Source organism: Syngnathoides biaculeatus, chromosome 12 (genome assembly GCF_019802595.1).
Source record: "Syngnathoides biaculeatus isolate LvHL_M chromosome 12, ASM1980259v1, whole genome shotgun sequence".
Lineage (NCBI taxonomy): Eukaryota > Metazoa > Chordata > Actinopteri > Syngnathiformes > Syngnathidae > Syngnathoides > Syngnathoides biaculeatus.
Genome location: NC_084651.1, coordinates 4,716,159 through 4,737,052, shown reverse-complemented (window position 1 = coordinate 4,737,052; position 20,894 = coordinate 4,716,159). Strand labels below are relative to the sequence as shown.

At 40.4% G+C, this 20,894-nt stretch overlaps 1 protein-coding gene across 3 annotated transcripts in view; it reads right to left on the bottom strand.

The window, feature by feature from the left end:
- tp53bp2a (tumor protein p53 binding protein, 2a) overlaps window positions 1–20,314 on the bottom strand; it is a 33,341-nt gene extending 13,027 nt beyond the window's left edge. For 2 of the 3 annotated variants that reach the window (XM_061836979.1, XM_061836981.1), the window contains exons 1-9: window positions 20,179–20,314; window positions 19,798–19,948; window positions 7,628–7,775; window positions 6,931–7,044; window positions 5,048–5,118; window positions 4,128–4,229; window positions 2,967–3,141; window positions 2,659–2,840; window positions 1,714–1,878 (exon numbers count right to left, since the gene is read on the bottom strand). In XM_061836979.1, the coding sequence (XP_061692963.1) occupies window positions 1,714–1,878; window positions 2,659–2,840; window positions 2,967–3,141; window positions 4,128–4,229; window positions 5,048–5,118; window positions 6,931–7,044; window positions 7,628–7,775; window positions 19,798–19,824 (984 nt within the window). In that variant the 5' untranslated portion in view covers window positions 19,825–19,948; window positions 20,179–20,314. Of the gene's footprint in view, window positions 1–1,713; window positions 1,879–2,658; window positions 2,841–2,966; window positions 3,142–4,127; window positions 4,230–5,047; window positions 5,119–6,930; window positions 7,045–7,627; window positions 7,776–18,733; window positions 19,067–19,797; window positions 19,949–20,178 lie in introns of those variants that run through there. The other variant, XM_061836980.1, reaches the window with a different exon arrangement.
- Window positions 20,315–20,894: the final 580 nt, after the last annotated feature.

Sequence of the window (20,894 nt, the reverse complement as noted above, 5' to 3'; positions counted from 1 at the left end):
CTGTAAACCCTACTGTTGTGTTGGCAGAAGTTTTATGAATAAAATAATAAAATCAGAACACACCACAACACCATTACTAGTCAGTCAATATTTTGTGCAACAGCCATTATCAAATGTTTGTTTTTACACAAATTACACAAACGCAATTTAGAAAATTTCAAACTTTTAAACTAAGTCAATTTGACCTGCACCATAACTGAAGGGGTAATAGTTACATTCTTTCAGCTTATACTTGAAAATAGTTAAAATTTCCATTTTATGCTAATAAGCCGGCAAAATTAAATTGAAAATATAAATACTCATGTATAAGCAGTTAAAAATTGTGGGGAGGTTCGATCTAATAAAGGCTTATTGTATTTCACTCTTTTCTTAAACAGGTGCCTGATGAACTTATTATTTACATATTTAATGTTATTTGATCCACAAAGAGTTTTTCAACATTTTCCTTTTCAAAAAAAAAAAAAAAAAAAAAAACTGTTTGGTGCCCTTTACAGAAAAACAGTCGATCTCGCCCTTTTCCTGTTGCAAGCCAGGGAAGATAACATCTCCCCTGACATTACAGCTTGCCTGCAATGTCAGCAGCCCACTTGTAAATCCACTCGCATGTTACGGGAGTTTTTCCTCAAAACGGGAATTAACAGACAGCTGAGGTGGAACAGAGCAGAGTACTTGTTTGATCGTCTCACACAGAAGAGCAAGTACAGTATTTCGCCACTACATTTACGGTTCATTGTTCACCATCCCGATCCCAAATTTTTACAACTGTAAGCTTTGACCTGGTGAACATTTCAGGCAGCACTGAGCTCTTCTGTGAGATTAAGAGCGAGAAGAAAAGGCACAGATCATCCCCCACTAAATTTCACTAATAGTCGTCATTCCCGTAGAACAAAGAGAATCCATGCCTGTGAGATTGGTGGAAGCTCGGTATGCGTTTAGGTCACCTTTTACCGTAATATTAATTTTCTTTTGCCCATCCATGGCATTTTGCACTATATGTTCGCATTAAGCTATCAGACTTTTATTATATTTTGGTATGGTTTAGAACATTTTGTTCTCAATGTAATTTTTTTTATTTTCTGGTTTGAATATATTCTATGTATTGATGTGTGTTGTGTGTCAAAGTAGCAGTAGTTTTAAGATTTAAAACTACCGTAAAATCTATATTAATTTCTGCTCGTCCATCTTCGGCCTTTTGCATTATATGTTCACATTAAGTAGCATATTTTAGATTGATGAAATTATGGTTTAATCGAAGACTTTGTTGTTTATCTGTGATTTAATCTATTATATTTAAATGTGTCAGTGTTACAGTAAACGTCAAGCTAAAGTGAAAACAGCCTGAAGCAAGGACTTTTCTTATTTGGAGAACTGTGTGAGCAATTAAGAAATTCTTGTTTTCCAGCAAGAGTTAGATCAGCTATGAAGGAAAACGCAAGTGTTTCTTGGGTTTAAGTGAGTTAAAACAAGTTTAAATTAGTTTTAAAGCGTTCAGAAGGGGGGGAAAAATAATTACATTCTCTCTCTATATCACAGATTTTCAGCTATCACGAGTGGGTATGGAACATAAATGGAGGTTTACTGTACAGAACGCTTCAGCGTGCCAAGGTGTCTTGAGGGTGAGATCGGCAAACCGCCACTAGAGGGGACTATGGTCAAGACCACTCCAAGATGTGGACAGTTAATGACCTTGATAATAAAACACGAGATTCTTACAAGAATGAACCCCTTCTGCTCAAGAGCTGCCTTCTTCTTCCGCAGCCGATCTCGGAGCTCGCTGATCCTCTTGTCCATGGAGGCCGCCTCCATGTTGCGCTTGTTCAACTTCTCTCGCTGCAGCTGCAGTTTAGTATTTTGCACATCGTTGAGTTGGATCCTCAGCTGGTAAGACACAAACGAGTTCAGTCTCTGAATATAAAATCTTGTGGGGTTTTTTTAGTACCCACAAATAAAATTACAAGATTTTGGTTGAGTTTACCCGCTTACCTTATAGAAAAAAAAAAAATACAACAATGAAGTGATTCAAAGGTGTTGCTAGTTTTTCCCCTTCTGGTTAGAAAGTAGTCTTTTGGACATCCCTGGCTAATTTAAAAGCTATGTTTATTCTTCCCATTTGGCAAACCAATAACTAGATATATTTAACATCATAAGGTGAGGTATCAAACTCCATGGCTCAGCTGGTCAATGTCTAATGTCAGCTCTCTCATGCACAGTTGTATAAGCGAGCCAACGTCACTTCACCGAAATATTTGCCACTTTGAAATAAATAAAGTTACACGTTTCTAACACGTCGAGAATCACTGTTTGTGAAACCTGTGTGTCTGACAATGTTCAAAGCGTAAAGTACCCATTTGTCTTTCTTCCAATACAAAATTTAAAAGACTCCGCTCGTCAATTTCTCGCCAGTCAACTTTTTGAAAAATAGTCACTTGAGTAGTCGAAAGGGTCGCTAAATATATCAACTAAATTACAAAGTGGGCAACAGTTTGCTTTTGTGAAGTAGATAGTCTGTTTGTGGCCATGTTGATCGTGCAAATTCGTAGGAGACTGGCTTCTTACAACGGAAGCCGCAAAATAAAATATTAAAATTCAAATAAATTGATAAAACCCATTGATTGCCCAGTCGAAACTTACTCTTAAGTATTGTTTCCTAGCACACACCTGTAGCTCCGTGTAGAAGCGGTCCAGTTCAGCCATGCCACTCTGTTGGAAATGGTAGCCGTCCAATTTTCCATTTTTTATCAAGTCCAGCTGTTGGCTAAACTCCTCCACCTTGGACGCGGCCATCACTAACTCTCTCTGCTTCTGCACGAAGAGGTTGTTCATCTGCTCGATCTCCTCCACTGCACACCAGGCGGGGGTGAAGGAACAACGGGTATAGAGTTTATACAAGTCATGTAATTGTATTAACGATATCATGGCATTATTATTAGAGACATTATATCACATTGGCTGCTTTGAGAGTTTACCGAGTTTGCCGTTGCTTTGGCGCTTCTGCTCTACTTGGCCTTTGAGAGCTCGAACCTTCTTGAGGCGACCCTCCTGGTTCTCGATGTTGTCACGGAGACGCTGCAGCTTCTCCTGTTCAGAGGCTTGCTGCTGATGACGCTGCTCCTGCTGTTTTAGGTAGCGCAGTCGCTGCTCCTGGTGGTGAAAATAGAAAGTAAAACATTTTTTTTTTTTAATGTTTACTGTTAATTAAATCCAATAGCCAGTTTGATAACTTCATAAAAAGGTCTGCACACACAGAAAATATTCCTTTTTATCATGTCAAAATCCTTCTGTTGGTCACCTGCTTTTCCGCCACTGGCCTGATGGTCGCTACAAGTATTACCATTGTACTGTATCTGATTTTCAGATTAGTTGTGAACTATAAATGCCAGAATCAGGAGTTTTTTTATTTTATTTTTTAAGACGGCAAAAGACAACTTATTTGCCAACAATTCCGTAGTCACATACCGATACCGGGAAAATACATTAAACAGAGGACAAAATGACAGGTGGAATGATATTTACAAGCATCAAGAGGCTATTTTTATATCATCCTTCTTGACATGAAACAGCAGTTTGTAATGTTGGGGGAACAGGCACTGAAAGTTTGAGGCGGTGTGCCAATGGGTAATTCCTGTTTGCTGACATTCACGAGTGCTGTTGTTTACTTCAAGGTACATTCCTTGGCTTTTGCACAGGTTTACACAAAAGACGGCTTGGGGGAAGACGGATGATAGATGGCTTATTAAAACCGCAAAATACATGGTGGCAATTGAACAAGGTAATTTGGCTAGGTTCACTATTAAACTGTAAATTTAATTAGACATTACTATGGTTTGTCTGAGTGCATGAACAGGAGACATGCCGCATGTTTGTTGAGAATGCACGAGAGGCAGTGGTCTCAGGCTTCTCAAATTTTAAACATTTTACCTGCAGTGATTCATCCCAGATGTCCAGCACAACCTCCTTATCAGAATATCATAATTGTTTTTTTAAACCTCTGGCCTCCTTCAATCTCCTTTCACTTTTTTTTTACTTTTATCACCGCCACCACTTAAGCTCTTCATCCTCCATAGCCAATCATCTCTACCACCCCTCAGTCTGGACTTTCATCTTCCTTTGCATGTCCTGGTTTGTACCTTGGAAGCGAGGAGTTGCTGTTGGGCTTCGATTTGCTGCTGCTGCCTGGCTGCCATCTCCTGCAGCTCGGTCAAAGTCATGTCCATCCTGGGTGTTGACACCTTGACAAAAAGATCCAAATATATAACTAATGTAGGTATAGTAAAATTTACATTATCATTTCATTCTAGAGTGGGAACTGGAAGTTGAACTCCCCCCAAGAGTGGTTCAATTAGGGAAATCATGGCACACGCCAGATAACCATCAGCATGCAAACGATAGTGTTTAAGTTCTCTTTACCAGGGATCCCAGACTGTAGACCTTGGATATGCGATAGAAAATACATGGATGGATGCAAAATATATGTAGAGGTCTGGGATCCCTGCTTTACCCTAGTAAAAAAAGTTAAGAATGCTAAACGTTACTTAAAATACTGTATGTACTATTTTAGGATTTTAATCAAGGGAATGTTTGACCAAAATAATTCAGTTTTTTGTTCCCCAGGAAAAGAACGTTTTGGAATTAGAGCAACTTGAAAGTTAACTACACGAACAAGCAAGTCTTTGTACACACGCCCTGGTTTAATTTCTAATTTGCGATTTATATTCGTGAATAATTAGTTCCTTGTTGGGCAGTAAAGAAGAGATGATATAGTGGGTCACATACTTTATGTTAAAATGGGATGCTTCAAACAATGCAAAGTCATCAAAGGTCCAATTAACAGTAGAAGACCATGAGGTTTTAATGAGGAAAGAACGGAGGGTTTCAGTGTTTTCCATCATCTTAAAAAAATATATACATTATTTAATTGCAATTAGTCAATTGTTAATTCCCCCAAAAGTAGCTTTAGGTCCTCAGTAGCATTTTCTTTTCTGAACAATTTTTCAAATCGTGGTGTTAATTTGATTAAAAAAAAAATGCAATAGATTCAGGCACTCACCCCATTCTCCATTCTTCTGTCTGGTGGACCCTTCATCCCATTTCTCTTTGGCTCTGAGCCTCTGGACCCCCCTAAGGAAGCAATATGGTAAAACACCCAATCAGACAAATGCTAGGGTGAAGAAAATTTAAAAAAAAAAAAGAAAGAAAAAGAAAAGTTCTTTTACAGGCAAGTCTGACAGTTTCTATCACAAAGGTGCATTCACAGTGATGGACAAGACTATCTCTTATCTCACAAGTGCTGCAGTAAGTGGATGCACAACAGTAGGAAGCAATATAAATGGGTGACTGCCACTCAATGATCTCTCCTCTCCTGGTAAACAACAGCACTCATTGTGACTGACAAGTTGGAGCTTTGACTTCATACATAACCATGCGCCTGGTGGGAGGGTCCAGCAAGCCGGAATTTGTCAACAAGAATGGCGGGGAGGCTACAGACCTCCGCGACAGGTTGTTTGCATTTTTAGAAACTGGGGAGTGGAGTAGGACTTCAGGTCTATGTCATATAAAGCCCTCCCCCATAGCCAAAGCCCTTTTGCCTACATAATAGCTTATGATGGACTTTTGATGGACCCAAATAAGACATTTTGAGTTATGAATTTGTACTGGCGGGGTGACTGGATAGAGTGTTAGTCTCACAGTTCTGAAAATCTGGGTTCCAATCCCACTTCTGCCGGTGTGGAGTTTGCATGTTCTCCCTGTGCCTGCGCAGGTTTTCTCTGGTCCCTCCCAAAAACATACCGTAATTTCCAGCCTATAATCTGTGACTTTTTTTCCACACGCTATCAACCCTGTGGTTTAGGTGGCGATGCGGCTAATTTGTGCATTTTTTCTAACGGCCGCAAGGGGGCACTCGAGCGGAAAAGGTAAGTGTGAGACCGGTGGAATATATGTGCAGAGGAAGTGACGTTTACCGGTCTGGCCCTATTAGTGCAGCGCTAGCGTGTTACTGCCCTGTCTCAGTGATTTTTACCGGTATGTTTTCTTGTTTCTTTTAAACCTGCCCTGTTAGCTTGGCGCTAGCGTTAAACTCTCTGTGTACCGTCTTTCTTTGTAAATATCTCGTCTTTCAGTGTGGGCACTTGTGGCTTCTATGCAGCTGCGGCGTATGTATGTACCAAATGGTATTTCCTTTACAAATGTACTGGGTGTAGCTTACAACCAGGTGCGCTCTGGGGGCTGGGAATTCTGGTAAGAAAACGGATGGATGAATCTGTCGTGGCAATACCTGCATTAGCGGGAAATTATTAAATACCTAAATTAGCACACCAACTACTACTACAAACCAAAAAGAATCATTTAAAATTGAAGGAATAGGTATGAAGGGACAGTGCCACAACTCCAGAGATGTGAGCCAACTGTGGGAAACTAAGAGGAGCTAAGAGAACAGGAAGGGAAAACATGCACCTAATCTCTAGCCCAGACTCAAGCGGTGAGGGGGCAAAAGGGGCTTAGTTATGCAATTGAAGGGCTGAGAGGATCGCACACCACCCAAAACTCTCAGGTTTTCTATGTTCTTAAGAAAAACAGAACAGTAATGAGCTCACACTGACTTGACTGCGTGAAACCGCATTCTACCCAAGCTCAAACAGTTCAGGATACTACTGACAGGCAATGGCGTTGGTTGTCAATTTTTGTTTAATTATAGTGCTACTTGTTCATCATAAAAAAATCTTTCAACAGTCCTTCCTACACAAAGTGGAAGCCAAGGTATTGGCCTGAAATATGTATCCCTCACATTTTCCAACACTCAGTCAAAAAAAAAAAAAAAAAAAAAAAAAAAAAAAAAAAAAAACAGCAAAGACAATTTGACAAACTGTGAAAAAAAATGTTTTAAAAAGACAAAACAACAGCTCAAGAAATGAGGCAGGGGCGAATACTTACCCGATTCCCTACTTGGGGCTCGGTTGTGACGCAGGAAAAAGTGTACCTCCGCCCTGTGCTGCCCCCACCGTTGGAGGACATCCAGCATTCGCTCCCCATCCCCTACGGCTCGCTCTGGAACACGGAGGTTCGTCATGATTATTTGTGTTCAAAGCACAAACCAAACAGAGATGTGAAAATAAGAGGTCAAAATTAATTCATTACGCTGCCAGAATCAAAGCATGCGGTACATATGACCTCAGAGAATGATTGATGCATTCATTGTCAGTTATTCTTGCTGATATAGCGCCAAGTAATTCATTACCCATTCAATAAAAATTGACTTGAGTCATTCCTAACGGGTTGCAGTCACTCAGATGTGGAAAATAGAGAGAATAGTCAGCAATACGATGCAGCTTCTGAGCGGTCCCCCTTCACGCTATTTGTGCAAGTCCTCAAACATGATAATTGGCACATCACCATGGAAACACAGACGCAAATAACTCCTTCAGTTCCAAACGGGAATGCTTCTCAGAAATGGATGCTAGATGAGTCTAGGTCCTTGAGTTTGGGATTATGGTTCTAAATTTGCATTTGTGAGCGTCAAGAGTCCTTCACAAATAAATTGTCATGTAGGCGAACACAGTTAATATCCATTAAGGCTACATTTCAGAAAAAAAAATAGCTGGCTCTGGAAAACAGTGACTGGGTCGCTCACCGGATCCGTGCCACATTTCCGACAGGTGACAGTCGACCTCCCCAGGCTCCTTGCACAAGTCCACCACATCCCGGCATAGTGTTTCTGGAGTGATGGGAACCTCAGTAAAATGTTGATCATTGTTACTGAGGTAAACTGTCAGAAACATCTAGGAGGAAGACAGAAAGGCTAGTTTAGACGATTGCAATGAAAATATGAAGGGATGCCTTGATTTATGAGTTTAAATGTTTTCTTGACCATGCTCGTAACTGAAATCATCTCAAATCATCTAACCTTATAGATATATAAATGGAAAGCCAATGAATCCATTACACCCCCCACAAAGAATGAACCATTTCTTTTAAAAACTTTTTTCTTTTTTAAACAGTAGCACTCAACTGCAACATTAATGCTATTTTCCCAAGCCTGTCTATGGCGTTTTGCATTGAGTCTTAGCATTAAGCTAGCATCCTTTACTAAATTATACAGTTTGGTCAAATACATTGTGCAATTATCTTGGTGTCAGGTTTAAACTTTAACTGGGGAGTGGGATTAAACAGCTTGAAGCGAACACTGCCTCTTTTTTGAAGAATTTTCCACCATCTGCTGCATTTCTAACTCAGGTTTTTGCTTCAAACTCAAAAAGAAAAAAAATCAGCCGAGCAATGGCTCCCCCCCCCTTAATAACTTGTAAATTGGGGTACTACTGTAATAACATAAAATCCCATTCTTTTCTAAGAATAATTTAATTCCCTGTTATTGGCATCTTATTTTCTAGTCTGTGTGTGTGTGTGTGGTGTGTGTGTGTGTGTGTGTGAAAGCTTCACTGATAGCAGTAACAGCAGGCTGGCCCGCATTCCTGTGTGTCAACACAGAAATCCGAGGCCAGCTTCCAAAATTCCATTTCACCGTATGCCATGGATCTTTTAACTAGTGTTGACACCAACTTGACGATTTCCCTGGCTTGGTTCGGCCCCACTTGTCATTCGATTTGGAGTACCTGGTTTTCCACCTCCGTAGTCTACAGCAGGAAACCACGAAAATGAAGACGTGAACGGATCACTTGGAAAAGTTATTTGTTATCATGTCTCTGTCACTACATCAGGGAATTGGCCACGTTAAGGAAGGCCAGTGTAGCTAAGTGAAGAATACAGTGAACACACGCATAATCCCAGTCTTCATTTGCATATTTTGTTTTTTAGCACTCAGACATGTCTAATATAAAAATATTACTTTGGTCTTGATAGCAAAAAAAACCAAGTGAGGCGAAGTGGGTCAACCTGCTGTTGTAGCCTTGTATAGTAGGAAAAAAAAAAGTTGTGCTTTCCCACCATTTTGTGCTTGGGTGGCTTTTGGGGTGGGTCTCAATCACTTATAGATTTTCACTATTTGAGGCAGAGCTTGGTCCTAGTCTCCTGCAAATAGCGACCACTCTCTGTAGAAAGTAGCTTTACCATGTCTAAGAGTTATCTGATTACATTCCAGACTCCTCAGGCAAATTCTCTTTAAACTTGAAAAGTATCCATAAATGTACTCTGTTGACCAGGTACAAAAACTAGCACCGTACCTCATATCACCTGGCTTTGGTTAAGTGGCAATAGTGAGTAAAGCAGTATTGAGGCACATAGTTAGCATGCAAGAAAAAAGGAAGAATTAAATAACTAATGCAGATGGGTATGATCAATGGATTACCAATAATGAGTCACTCGATAAGATATGAAACCATTATTGATTCAGGGAGCGAACCTTGTTCAAGTTCTAAAACTACATGGAATACAGTTGCAACCATAAGCAAGCCTGGGTAAATGCATACGCTGCACTTTATAATTATCAAATTCCTGACAGTTGCATATTTACGCAGTCACTTAACCCAATGCTGATATTGTACTTATTAATGAAAAAAAATTGTGTTGTATTTAAGTGTACATCATTTTGGTCTGAAATGCTTTGTGCACTTCTGGTAAGAATGCATTTAATAGTGTTGCGGCATGACAATAAAGCAGGATCTAATCTCGTGCCTAAGAGGCTTTGGGGCCAACAGTGGAATATGCTCTCAAATGCAATCTGATTAGACAGTAGGAAGGGCAGATTTGATAAGGCTGAAGTAAAAGCGGTATGCTCCCATAACGCACCAGGCCCTTTTTTTTTTTTATAATTTTTGTGCCGCTATGAATAAGTGCCCATCATGTTGTTGTCCCCCAATCTAAATGCCTAGGTTGAGCTATTAAATGCTTCTATTCTTGTTATGTGCGGCCGACAGGGTGCTCGGCGTGAAACAAATCAGGTCGGGCGGGTCACGGGTACAAAGGCTTTGTGGTAGCAAGTATGCAGGCCAGCCGACGCCATTAGCTAGAAACAAAAGTATTGGGTTTGCCTTGATACAAGGCGGCAAAGAAAGGCAATTGTGACAAAGCCTTAAAATGGCTTTATCCTCCCCTTTTCATCTTCAAATAGATCCGTGATGCCGGGTGAAGGAGTCACATTTCCTTAGCAACACGCATGAGTTGTCTTCTACAGCGAAAGGTAAGGGGATGAATCAAGACCAGCCGACTAAAATAGTCTGGTCCATTACAATGCAGATAAAAGCCCCCATTGAATCAGCTAGTGAGTCATCATCAAGAGTAATGTAGCGGACGAGGAGGTTATAAACAGCTCTGTTTTCAGGGGCCACCCCAGAGAATGACAAAACCAACAATTCCTACTCAAGTTTGCTCATCATCATCATTGCTGCCAACCTGCTCAGTTAGTTACCATGATGAATGCTTTAAACTCAGTTGGACGCGCTTTACTCAGGATTCCAGCAACCGCAGAGCACCTGACATCATCAAAACATCCCAGCAATGTAGGACATTCAAATGACCCTGTTAATATTTGGAAAGGGGAGGAGACACAACAGAGCAAGGAGGGAGGGGCCAAGGGGGGAAAAAAACAGTGGAAGGCGGAGGGGAAGGGAAAGGCGCCTGCTGAGAAGCCAATCGCACTTTGCACTAAAATCAACGTACTAGGACCAAAATGATCTTGTACCCACCGAGTTAATATTTAATGCAGGAATGCTGCAGGTTTGTGCAATACGTGCATATTTGAATGTATGACTTTTGGACCTTTCGTGATGCAAAAATAAGGTTACCATCAAGATCTTTTCTCCAGTCAATAACTCTAAACAAAAATGGTATTATCAGGCATCAATGAAGGAACACTTTTTATCCATGCTGCGATAAAATGGATTGTGTGGAGTGTTAATACTGTAACATACAGAGCTGAGCAATAGGGTTGACTGTTAGCATGCATATTCCCACCCCTGCCCCAATAGGAAACTCTCAGTTTCATACTGGCCTGGCGCGCTTGAAATAATAGAGTGGCATTAAACAGCAAGTACTTGGCCTCTTTTTGAAGAATTGTTTCCCATTTATATCCCTAGAATCTACTATATGTGGTTTTAACTCGCTTGAGGAGTAGAGTTGGTACCAAACAGGCTTGTGTCTGAAATGTTCACTAAATGAGATCCTTCTTAAATATGATGCAGCTGTTTAAAAAGAAGTAAATACGTACCCGTTTTATAACATGTTGAATACACCGACAGTGCGGCACCTTCATTATTTTCTCTCGGCCCAACAATTTGCATGTTTATACAACCGTCACCTGAACAGTACGTGACAAAAATCAAGCGGATGAGGCTGTCAAAACAAACGGGGAGTGCAGGAAGTTATGAGAATGCACTTCCTTGGTTAACCAAACAAATTGGGAGCCAATGCAATAAAGAAAGTACACCACATCGGCTCAAGGCCAAGTGAAGTACGGGAATCGATCAATATGATTGTAGTTGCGTTCTTACACCATCGGAGACGCTGCCCCGTTTCCCAAGGCATTTTTGACTGATATGACTGGAAATCATAGCATGGAGGATGTGGTCATGAACTCAGCAGGATTCAGTGTAGCTACTCTCAAAGTAAAGCTGTGATATGGCTGAGGCATTGGAAGCACATCTGAAGGATTAAATTAATCCGCTATATGTATAGATATTAAAAAAATACAGCTTTTCAAACGGCTACCGGCTCAGAATTACAAGGGTAAGCTTAAATTGGGCTAGTTGAAAATCTATAGGCAGTCACTGTGCCAACAGCTGATGTTTCCATGTTATAAAGATGCTAGTTATTATGATCATCGATCACGATCATAAGGAAAAGGATAAGTAGAAGCTATGATTGACAGTAAAAGGATGATAATTATGCAGGTGGAACCTGCAACAACCCTTTTAAGCCCCTTCGGTACGGACACAACAAAAACACAACCTCTCCAGATGAAAGGCTGCGACATCAAATCCTCGAACAAAAGGCAATCCATTAAGACATCTAAAAGACACTGTACGAACCTGCAGGGGACAGCACTTGCTTCATTTACCATCTTTATAAATCCCATGTAGACATACCTCCAATCTTTATCATCATAATACTACTTTAAAGTACACATTACTGGTGAAATTTCGCTGTGTTTGTTAAAATGTTCTCTGTCAAATTTCGAGGCAGAGATTTTGCTTTGAATTGTTTGTTTTTAAAACATCATTCGCATTGTAATTGTTTCACACCTTAAACCATTCGTGGGCAGAGTCCCATTTTTGGGACATCATGATTTCCACGCATTATATCCTTCAGTGTGTCAAAATATTTAAGTGTTTTAATCTGAAGCACTAATTTGGTAACAGGAGAGGATAACTCATCGGTCAAAGTTAGCACGGAGTCATTTCCCTTTCCTTCCTGACCCAACATGGCTGCCTCAAGTTATCATATAACTCAACCATAAACGAAAAAGAAGTGTTATTTCCTTGATTGTGGCCTGTTAGGAGACTTCTCTCAATAGGACAAAAAATTGCCACCCTGCCCATGAATGGGTTAATCTAAGTGTGAGCGGTTGTTTATTTGGGTCCTCCAATTGGGTGCCGACAACCCTGGGTTATAAACCTGCCTCTTGATCAAGATCAGATGAGATAGGCTGACCTGCACAACAGAAAACAAGGTGATGGATTGGATTAAGTTACCAGTTACTCTTGGAGAATTGTGGTCATGTCATCCTGTATACTATATTGCGACATCGTCTCATGACAGACAACGATAATGATCTAGATGTCTATGGGGAGTTCATAAAATAAGCAAATCAGATATTAACAGTAGCTTTCCTCTTTGCGCTTTTCCACTTAGGAGGATATGTAAATATTGTGGCTTTTGAGAGGATTCAAAGCATCTTGCGTTTCTATTTTGCATGCGTGACTTCCTGGGAACTCATTGACACGTTACAGTGTCGTAATGCAATGATGAACATGCTATTTACTGATGCGGTTTAAAAGCACGCCAGGTCTGCATTCCAAAGCATTCTAAGGGAAAGCAAACTCAACTTGCTAGTAACCAGACTTTGTCCCTAAACTCCAATTTGGAAGCCCCCGTCCGTGGCAGATGCCAATAATTTCACACCGAGCGGCAAAAAGCTCTTCGAGGCCCAAGTGTGTAGATCGTGAAGAGATGTGCGTTTGATACGTCAATAGTACAGACACAGCCAATCACAAAGAGGGAGGGCTGCTCTGTAGGGGTGTAGCGGTGAATGGGTGAACAAGGAGTGTAGGTGCAGGATGATTTATGTCTTACAGCGAGTGAATCAGCAGAGTTTGAAAGCCAATTAAAATTGCATTTCAAACAAAGGTGGGACAAAAGCACCTACATCAATCTCAATCCATGTGTCAACTTCTGAAGCCTTCATTCTCCATGTCAGGGTCAATTTGCCTCTCAGGACCATTGTTCAGATGTGACTGGTATAACGCATATTGCGTTAGGAGAGATGAAACCTCTCTGACGGGGTGGGGGGGGGGGCACTTTCCTATTTGCAGCAACAGAAAGATCACAGGGGGGGTGACTATGTAATTGAGTTACTCTGCAACAACAGGGTAACTAGCAAATCTGAAGGTCATCCTCTCGCATTCCGTGTTGGTACTGACTGGGGAAGGAAAAACAACTACGCCGTCAGAAAGAATTCGTTATCTTCAATTGGCATTTGAAATGGTTCCAAGTGAGATAAGATATCCTGGCTGTCCATCTCTGCTCAGAGCATTTTTATGCTCCCAATAAGCTCTTTATATTCACCTCAGCAGGATATAGAAAGTTGACTTGTCATTGAAGTATCAGGTGCAACATTGATCCAACCGTCCATTTTGTACATTGCTTATAATCATTAAGACCGATTCCTTTATATTATACATTACTAAAATACAAAATGTGCACGTGAGGTCAACATAATATTGTTAGCCACTTGAGTTCCCAATCTTGCCTGTTCCACACTATATCATTTTTGACTTCCAGTCTGTGGATCCTTAACTGGTGAGTGACGTGGGAGCCAGCGAATGAGAGCGTAGAGTTGGCTGTTGTGAGAACAAGTTAGTGACTGGATGTTAACTGTTAGCCAGTCAGCGTTTGTAGCCTTAGAAGCACGTATAAAGGTGTTTATTAGCAATCAATCGATACCCTTTAATGTTGTTCAATCTTCCTTCTTTCAGTTTGTCCCGTTAGGGGTTGCTACAGCGCGTCATTCTTTTCCATCTAAGCCTATCTCGTGCATCATCCTCTCAAACCATCGAAGTCTGCTCTCTCTAACCTTGTTTCTAAAACATTCATCTTTGGCTGTCCCTCTAATGAGCTCATTTCTAATCTTATCCAATCTGTTCACACCAAGCGAGAACCTCAGCATCTTCATTTCTGGTTCCTGTTGTTTCTTCAGAGCCACCGTCTCTAATCCATACATCACGGCCGGTCCACAACTGAAAGTGCATCAGTAGATATATCTATCGTCAACCTCTTGTGATGATAATACAACCCATTTTAACTGGAGGTGGTAGGCTATATGAAATTAACTAACATCAACAGCTTGTGCTGCCAACCATACATGTGCTGTTGCGATACATTAGTTTTGCTTAACTTTAACTTTAAATGCACCATCTAATAATCGTCGGGGTGTAGGGATGAGCACCTGTCGCACACTTTTGCTTCTGGCTGAGGTAAGCACATAAATCTTGTAGCTGGGAGAGTCACCTCCGATTGTGATGACTGTCCGTTGGTGAGACACTGCAGCAGCATTCCCTCGGCGGCCATCGCCGTTGTCCCTGTCACAGCGTTCAGCGTTGACACGGTTCCAATATGTCATCATGAGTCCTTCAAAAAAGGCAAGGCAGCAGAAACCATCCAGATGGCCTTTTTGTCTTAGGTGAAGCCAACTCTTTCTGTGCTTCATAATCAGCGCCCATTCCTCAATTACATTATCTGTCAGGTGGGGTGGGGGACCTAAAATGTCCGGCAGATCATATTTTCCAAAGTACCTTGATGACTGAAATCTGATTTAGACACATCCAGACTAGAAGGGAACTGTTAATACGTGGAACTACTTACTTTTACCTGAAGAGCAACAGCAACAAAAGGATATTTATTTAAAAAGTAGCACTTCAAGATAACTAATTCATGCAACATTGATTTGGTCAGAGATGTTACAACAGAGGAAAGAAATTAGCTTAAAAACTGTAATTTGCTGCAGACAGTGACATGGCTAAATGCAACTCGAGCCGAATTAAAAATAAATAAATAAATAAACAAATAAAAGCTGGCGATACTTTCCACACACCGAGTTACTGAGCGTCGTACATTGACACCACACTAGGAAGGAAAAATTGAAACCCTGGATCAGGTTTTGGGGCATACAATGTATTGAAGTTATTTTTTCTATTGAACCACACAAACATGGCACGATTATCAAGGAAGAAGTGGCCCCAAAAAGATTCCAAGTTGAAACAGACAAATCATTTCGAAACACATGCCTGCAACCAGTTTGGAGTTCATTCCACCTGAAATTGAAAGTCTCATCTCTAGCCACTGGATGCAATAACCAGTACAGAAAAGGTGTGGATTAATTGTTCACAGAAAAAAATATATACTAGCGCTGACACAACATAGTGTCCAGGCTTGTACACCCTAAAGGTCTGAACATAGACTAGAGAAGTTCCTTCTGTTTCTTCATACAGAGCCGCCACAATGTCTGCTGGAATTGTACCACCTGAACGCTAAATTCTGTACTACAAGCAGTCGGACATGGACGAGCGCCTCTTCCAAATCAACTCGGAGCATCGGTGTATTGTGAGAATATCACAGTAGTCAGCGCTAGGAAGACATTGACAATCTTCCTACAGTGCTCACAGTTCCATGCCCACATTCCTCCTTAAGATTGATACTTGTTCCCAACTGTTACGCTGTGGATAAATGTCAAAGCATTGCTGTTAACCGAACCTGGTGACAACGTACTTGCGTAACGAAGGTCATATAGTACCAACACAAAGCCTATGGCGGCTGCAGAGAACGCCTGCTCAGGTTTCTGTTTACACACACGCAGTTTCCCACCAACGTGAAACACCGGAGAGATGTTATTGTTTGGCAGCAAAAAAAAAAAAAAAAGAAGACAAATATGTACATTTGTGTTCAGAGAGGGAGGCAATCTGCTCAGAATCGATACACACCGAGCGACAGTCGTCATGGTGGAAGAATGAGGAAGAGGCTGGTGACTGTGAAATTTACAAGAAAATAACCAATTTGAGCTTGTGTGGATTGTTCTGCTATTTTAATATATACAAAGAATAGTTACCGCTAAAATTAGCTTTTTACATGATCCCCTTTAAAAAAGGACTTTGTTGACAGCCAACTTACCAATGCAGGTAAAACGCTGCTGTAACGTGTGAATTTGGTTGTTCCAGGACAGCAGTTTCAGCGCTTTTGAAGGAGCGCCTCTGTGCGGTTTCACAAGCAGATCCTAATGATGTTGAACTATTTAAAATTGTCAGGGTTTTGCTGTACAACCACCAAGAAGTACAGCTCAGGTCAGTTTTGAAGGCAAAGCAACATCTCCACAATTCCATTGTAGAGGACAACCAAATGACCCAAAGCACCACTAAATCTAGTTTTTGGTATGACATGCTATGGAAGAAGCTTGAAATTACATTCTTCATTCGTGAAAGCGTTACGACTAAAATACCAGAGGCACGTGACTTATATTGTGCAGTCAAGCAAGTCCGTCACCTATCAGTGTGCTGCAACAGCACAGTTACATACAATCTGCTCTCTACATTACACAGCCGGAGTCTCTGCAGCTCATTGTGTTCACGAAACAGTCCCACCCCCTCTATTTACAATGCCGGAAAGCAATTACAACGCTGCATTCTAGTCCGCCTCCAGCGTCATGGCCTGTACAAGCAGAGCTATGGGTTACGCTTGTCATTTCGAGACAATACCTTCCATGCGATGTGGCTATACAGATTGTTTTGTTTTTAATCAGGCAAACCCCACTGGCTGTATCTCATTCAAACACTCTCATATAAATTCAACGAGTGACACATTCAAGGCAAATGCGCTCTAATGAAACTAATCCTGAAAAGGTGCCGAAATTTATGCCCCGTACGCGGGGTCCGTCTGTTGACGATAAACACCGTTGCGTTGTGTACCGGGCTGCGGTCGCACACCAGGAGGAAGTCACCAAAATGCTAATTTTGTCGCTGCTGCTCAAGGTGAATCATTCGCTGATTGAGCAGTCTTACTAGAAGCACCAGTCTGAGCGGAAGAAGACAATTCTTAAAAATGCACCGCACATGAGGTTACATTATGACGTATGTCACTTGTCTTCAGACTTAAAAAAAAAAAAAAAAAAAAAAAAACAACGTTCAATAAGTCGCCAAATGATACCTCAAAAAACTCAACTAACCCTATTTTAAACAATATTTGATTAAAAGACATCATATTTTTATCTATATTGCAAGACCAAACCATCGAAGTCTGCACTCTCGAACCGTGTCTCCAAAACATCCAACTTTAGCTGTCCCTCTAATGAGCTCCCTAACCCTACCCAACCTGCTCACTCCGAGTGAGAACCTCAACATCTTCATTTCTGCCACCTCCAATTCCACTTCCTGTTGTCTCTTCAGTGCCACCGTCTCTAATCTGTACATCATGGCCGGCCTCACCACTGTTTTATAAACTTTGCCCTTCACCCCAGTGGAGACTCTTCTGTCACATAGAAAACCAGACACCTTCCGCTAGCTGTTCCAACATGCTTTGACCCGTTTCTTCACTTCCTTACCACACTCACCGTTGCTCTGGATTGTTGACCCCAAGTATTTGACGACGTCCACCCTCGCTATCTTTTTCTCCCTGGAGCTTCACTCTTCCCCTCCCCCCCTCTCATTCACGCACATATATTCTGTTTGACTTCAGGCTAATCTTCATGCCTCTCCTTTCCAGTGCATACCTCCAACTTTCTAAATGTTCCATACTAAGCCTTGTACTGTATCTGAAGTAGAATCTGTGCATCCTCACTAACATCAAATTAAAATTATATAGCAGTTTGCGTGAATGATGACACATGATACAGCAGTCATTAGTCACATGAGTCGGACTGTATATTCCCATCAAGCTAGTAGACTTTTGTTAGATGATCATATTTTACCGTTTAAAAATACCAGTACAATGTTTTATTCTCTTTAGTGCTACGCATTGGCATACATTTAACAGGAAGTGATAATTAAACAGCTGGAAGCAAGCACGCTTTGACTCTTCTCCAAGAGCAAATGAGAGCGAGCCTTGTTTTGCTTTCCTCAAAGTGATGTTATATGATAATCTTGCATTTTCCAAGAAGGGAAAACAACAAGCGCGAATCAACACTTTAAATTCACTGCCAGAGCTCCCATGGGGTCAACATGGATATTTGACTTCAAAAGACGTTAATTAACTAATGAATTAAAGGAGCGACAAGTTCCAGATAGAAAATTATTCTACTTAAAAGTTTTTTTTTTAATTATTATTATTATTACTTTTTTTTTTTTTTTTTTTTTTTTACAGATAACATTTGACGTCCTTTTGTTGGGTTAGCAAGATAAACAAGAAATCCCTTGAAGGTCCTTTTTAAGCTATTCTAGTTGGTCTTTTCCACCTGACAGTGGAAATGAGCTGCGAACTAACTAAATAACTAGATTTGTTACTATTAAAAAAATGATTAATCTATTATGCTGTCATTTATTAAAATGAGACTGATCAAAAGAATACGATGCCAGCCGTTCCTCACCTCAAGCTTTGCTCAGGCAAAATCCCTAAATGTACAAAAAGCCTCACATGTCACAAAGGAAATGCATGTTACATCAGCTTCCTAAAGGTCTTAGAACAATGAGTGATGCACAATTATAATAGAAAACGATGCGGGAACTAACCCTACCCTATTAGGTGGAAATGATTTACCTCCCCATTGCACATAGATCTTCCTTCTGCAATTTCGCATTACAGTCAAAAATTTCAAGCCTACTCAAATGTATCTCACTATTTTTACTCATAATTGCTTAAAAAAATAGACTTTCATAATACATAACTATTAAGAAGTACAGCTTGCCTACATAAAATGAGAAAATAGTTTTACAACATTCAAAAGTATTTATAAATTTGATCAAAATATTCTTCCCACTTTAAATTGGTTGCGTAAAAAAAAAAAAAAAGTGGGACAGACCAATATTTTTGAAACAACGTGCACGAGTAAATGTGCTCATCTATTGTCACTGATGATGTGTCACGCAGGTTTTCACCTCAATGGTGGTGGGTCAAAATCTGACTGAAAACCAAAATTTGTGATCAGAAAATAAAGGCTAAAATTACTGAGTGTGTTTTTTTCCTTTTGACATCATTTTTAAGTCCAGATCCGTGGAATACTGTATGTGCCAGGATTTCCAGTATTAGCAAACGTCCCATAAAATTCTGGTTAGAACTGATTAATAAAACATTTTCCATTCATTTCAATATGAAAAGATGATTTGAGATAGTGTCTTGTTTGGTTACAACAAACGAAAAAACAGTACCCGAGTCAGCACTGCACACTCCCCACCCACAATGTAAACATGGGAAATGGTTCAAAGATGACAGTGTCAACAGTAGCACACGTCAGAATGTAAATACACTACGTAATGTTACTTTTACAGTAGAAACAGAGAACGTACATTAAAGACAACGATAACCTTAATAACAGGAATGTCGCCACATCAAATTGAGGCAACATTTTGTGGGGTCTCAAAATAAAACAAACGATGATATAAACGTGGAAAAAAAAATAGAAAGTTTAAAATAGAAAATAACGATTTAACTCACCGGCATCATTTTAGCTTCGTAACGCATTTAGCTTAAGCATGCATCCGCACCGCTGCCAGTTTCGACGAAAGCGGAGCGACTTTAATCCCCTCACAGCCCGAGAAGCCGCTTTGGGGAAGGAGACTTTCTCCTCTCTGTATCCACCGTCGTCCTGTCGTTAACGAGGAAGGAGGGAAAAAAAAAAACATATTTACAATATCCCCGAAAAACCTACGGCCACTGAAGACCTGTTGCAAGCAATAACATGGCCTCCCTCCTCTCGGAAAGTTTCGACTAACAACTTTACACATATTGGTTACGAGCCCAAAGGAAGCGTTAAAACAATAGTTTTCTCGCCTTGGCGAATAAAAGCACATTGGTCGTGTTTTAGCTCGGACTTACCCGTGAAAAGACGTAGCTAAAGAGCCACAAACTCCGCTTTGGGGAATATAAAACGTTGCACGTTAGCTGGCAGCCGATCCCAGACTAATGTGACGTGGGGAGGACAAGGAGGAGGAGAAGGAAGGAGGTGTCCCCGCCCCCCTAACGCACTCATTTTAAGATAACTCCACCCACTGTACCACAGTCAAAACGGATTCACAACAAAATATAATTGAAAAAAAAAACATAAAATTATTCGCTGTTGCTAATTTTTTACGATAACGGTCAAATTTAAATTGTAACAATGCGTTTATTTCAGTGACCACTGTTGCCCTACCATCGCTTGACGATACAGAATAAAAACTACAACTCCCAGTATCACCAAGCTACGGCAAGGACAAGGTCCAGAACAATACTTAATTAAATTGCCGAATGGAACGCTAAATGTAATTGTATTGTAAATGTAATTATTCCTGAAATATGGACTTAAAAAAAGTAAATAAACGGTTTGCAGAGGATATGCAGCGAGCATCTGTTTTCTATCTTTAACATTACTACTGGGAGTATCTATCTATCTATCTATCTATCTATCTATCTATCTATCTATCTATCTATCTATCTATCTATCTATCTATCTATCTATCTATCTATCTATCTATCTATCCAAAAGGTCACCCGCGTTGATTAATCCCAAATAAATAAAAGTAGTTATTTTTTTAAATATATTATTTCGTGAC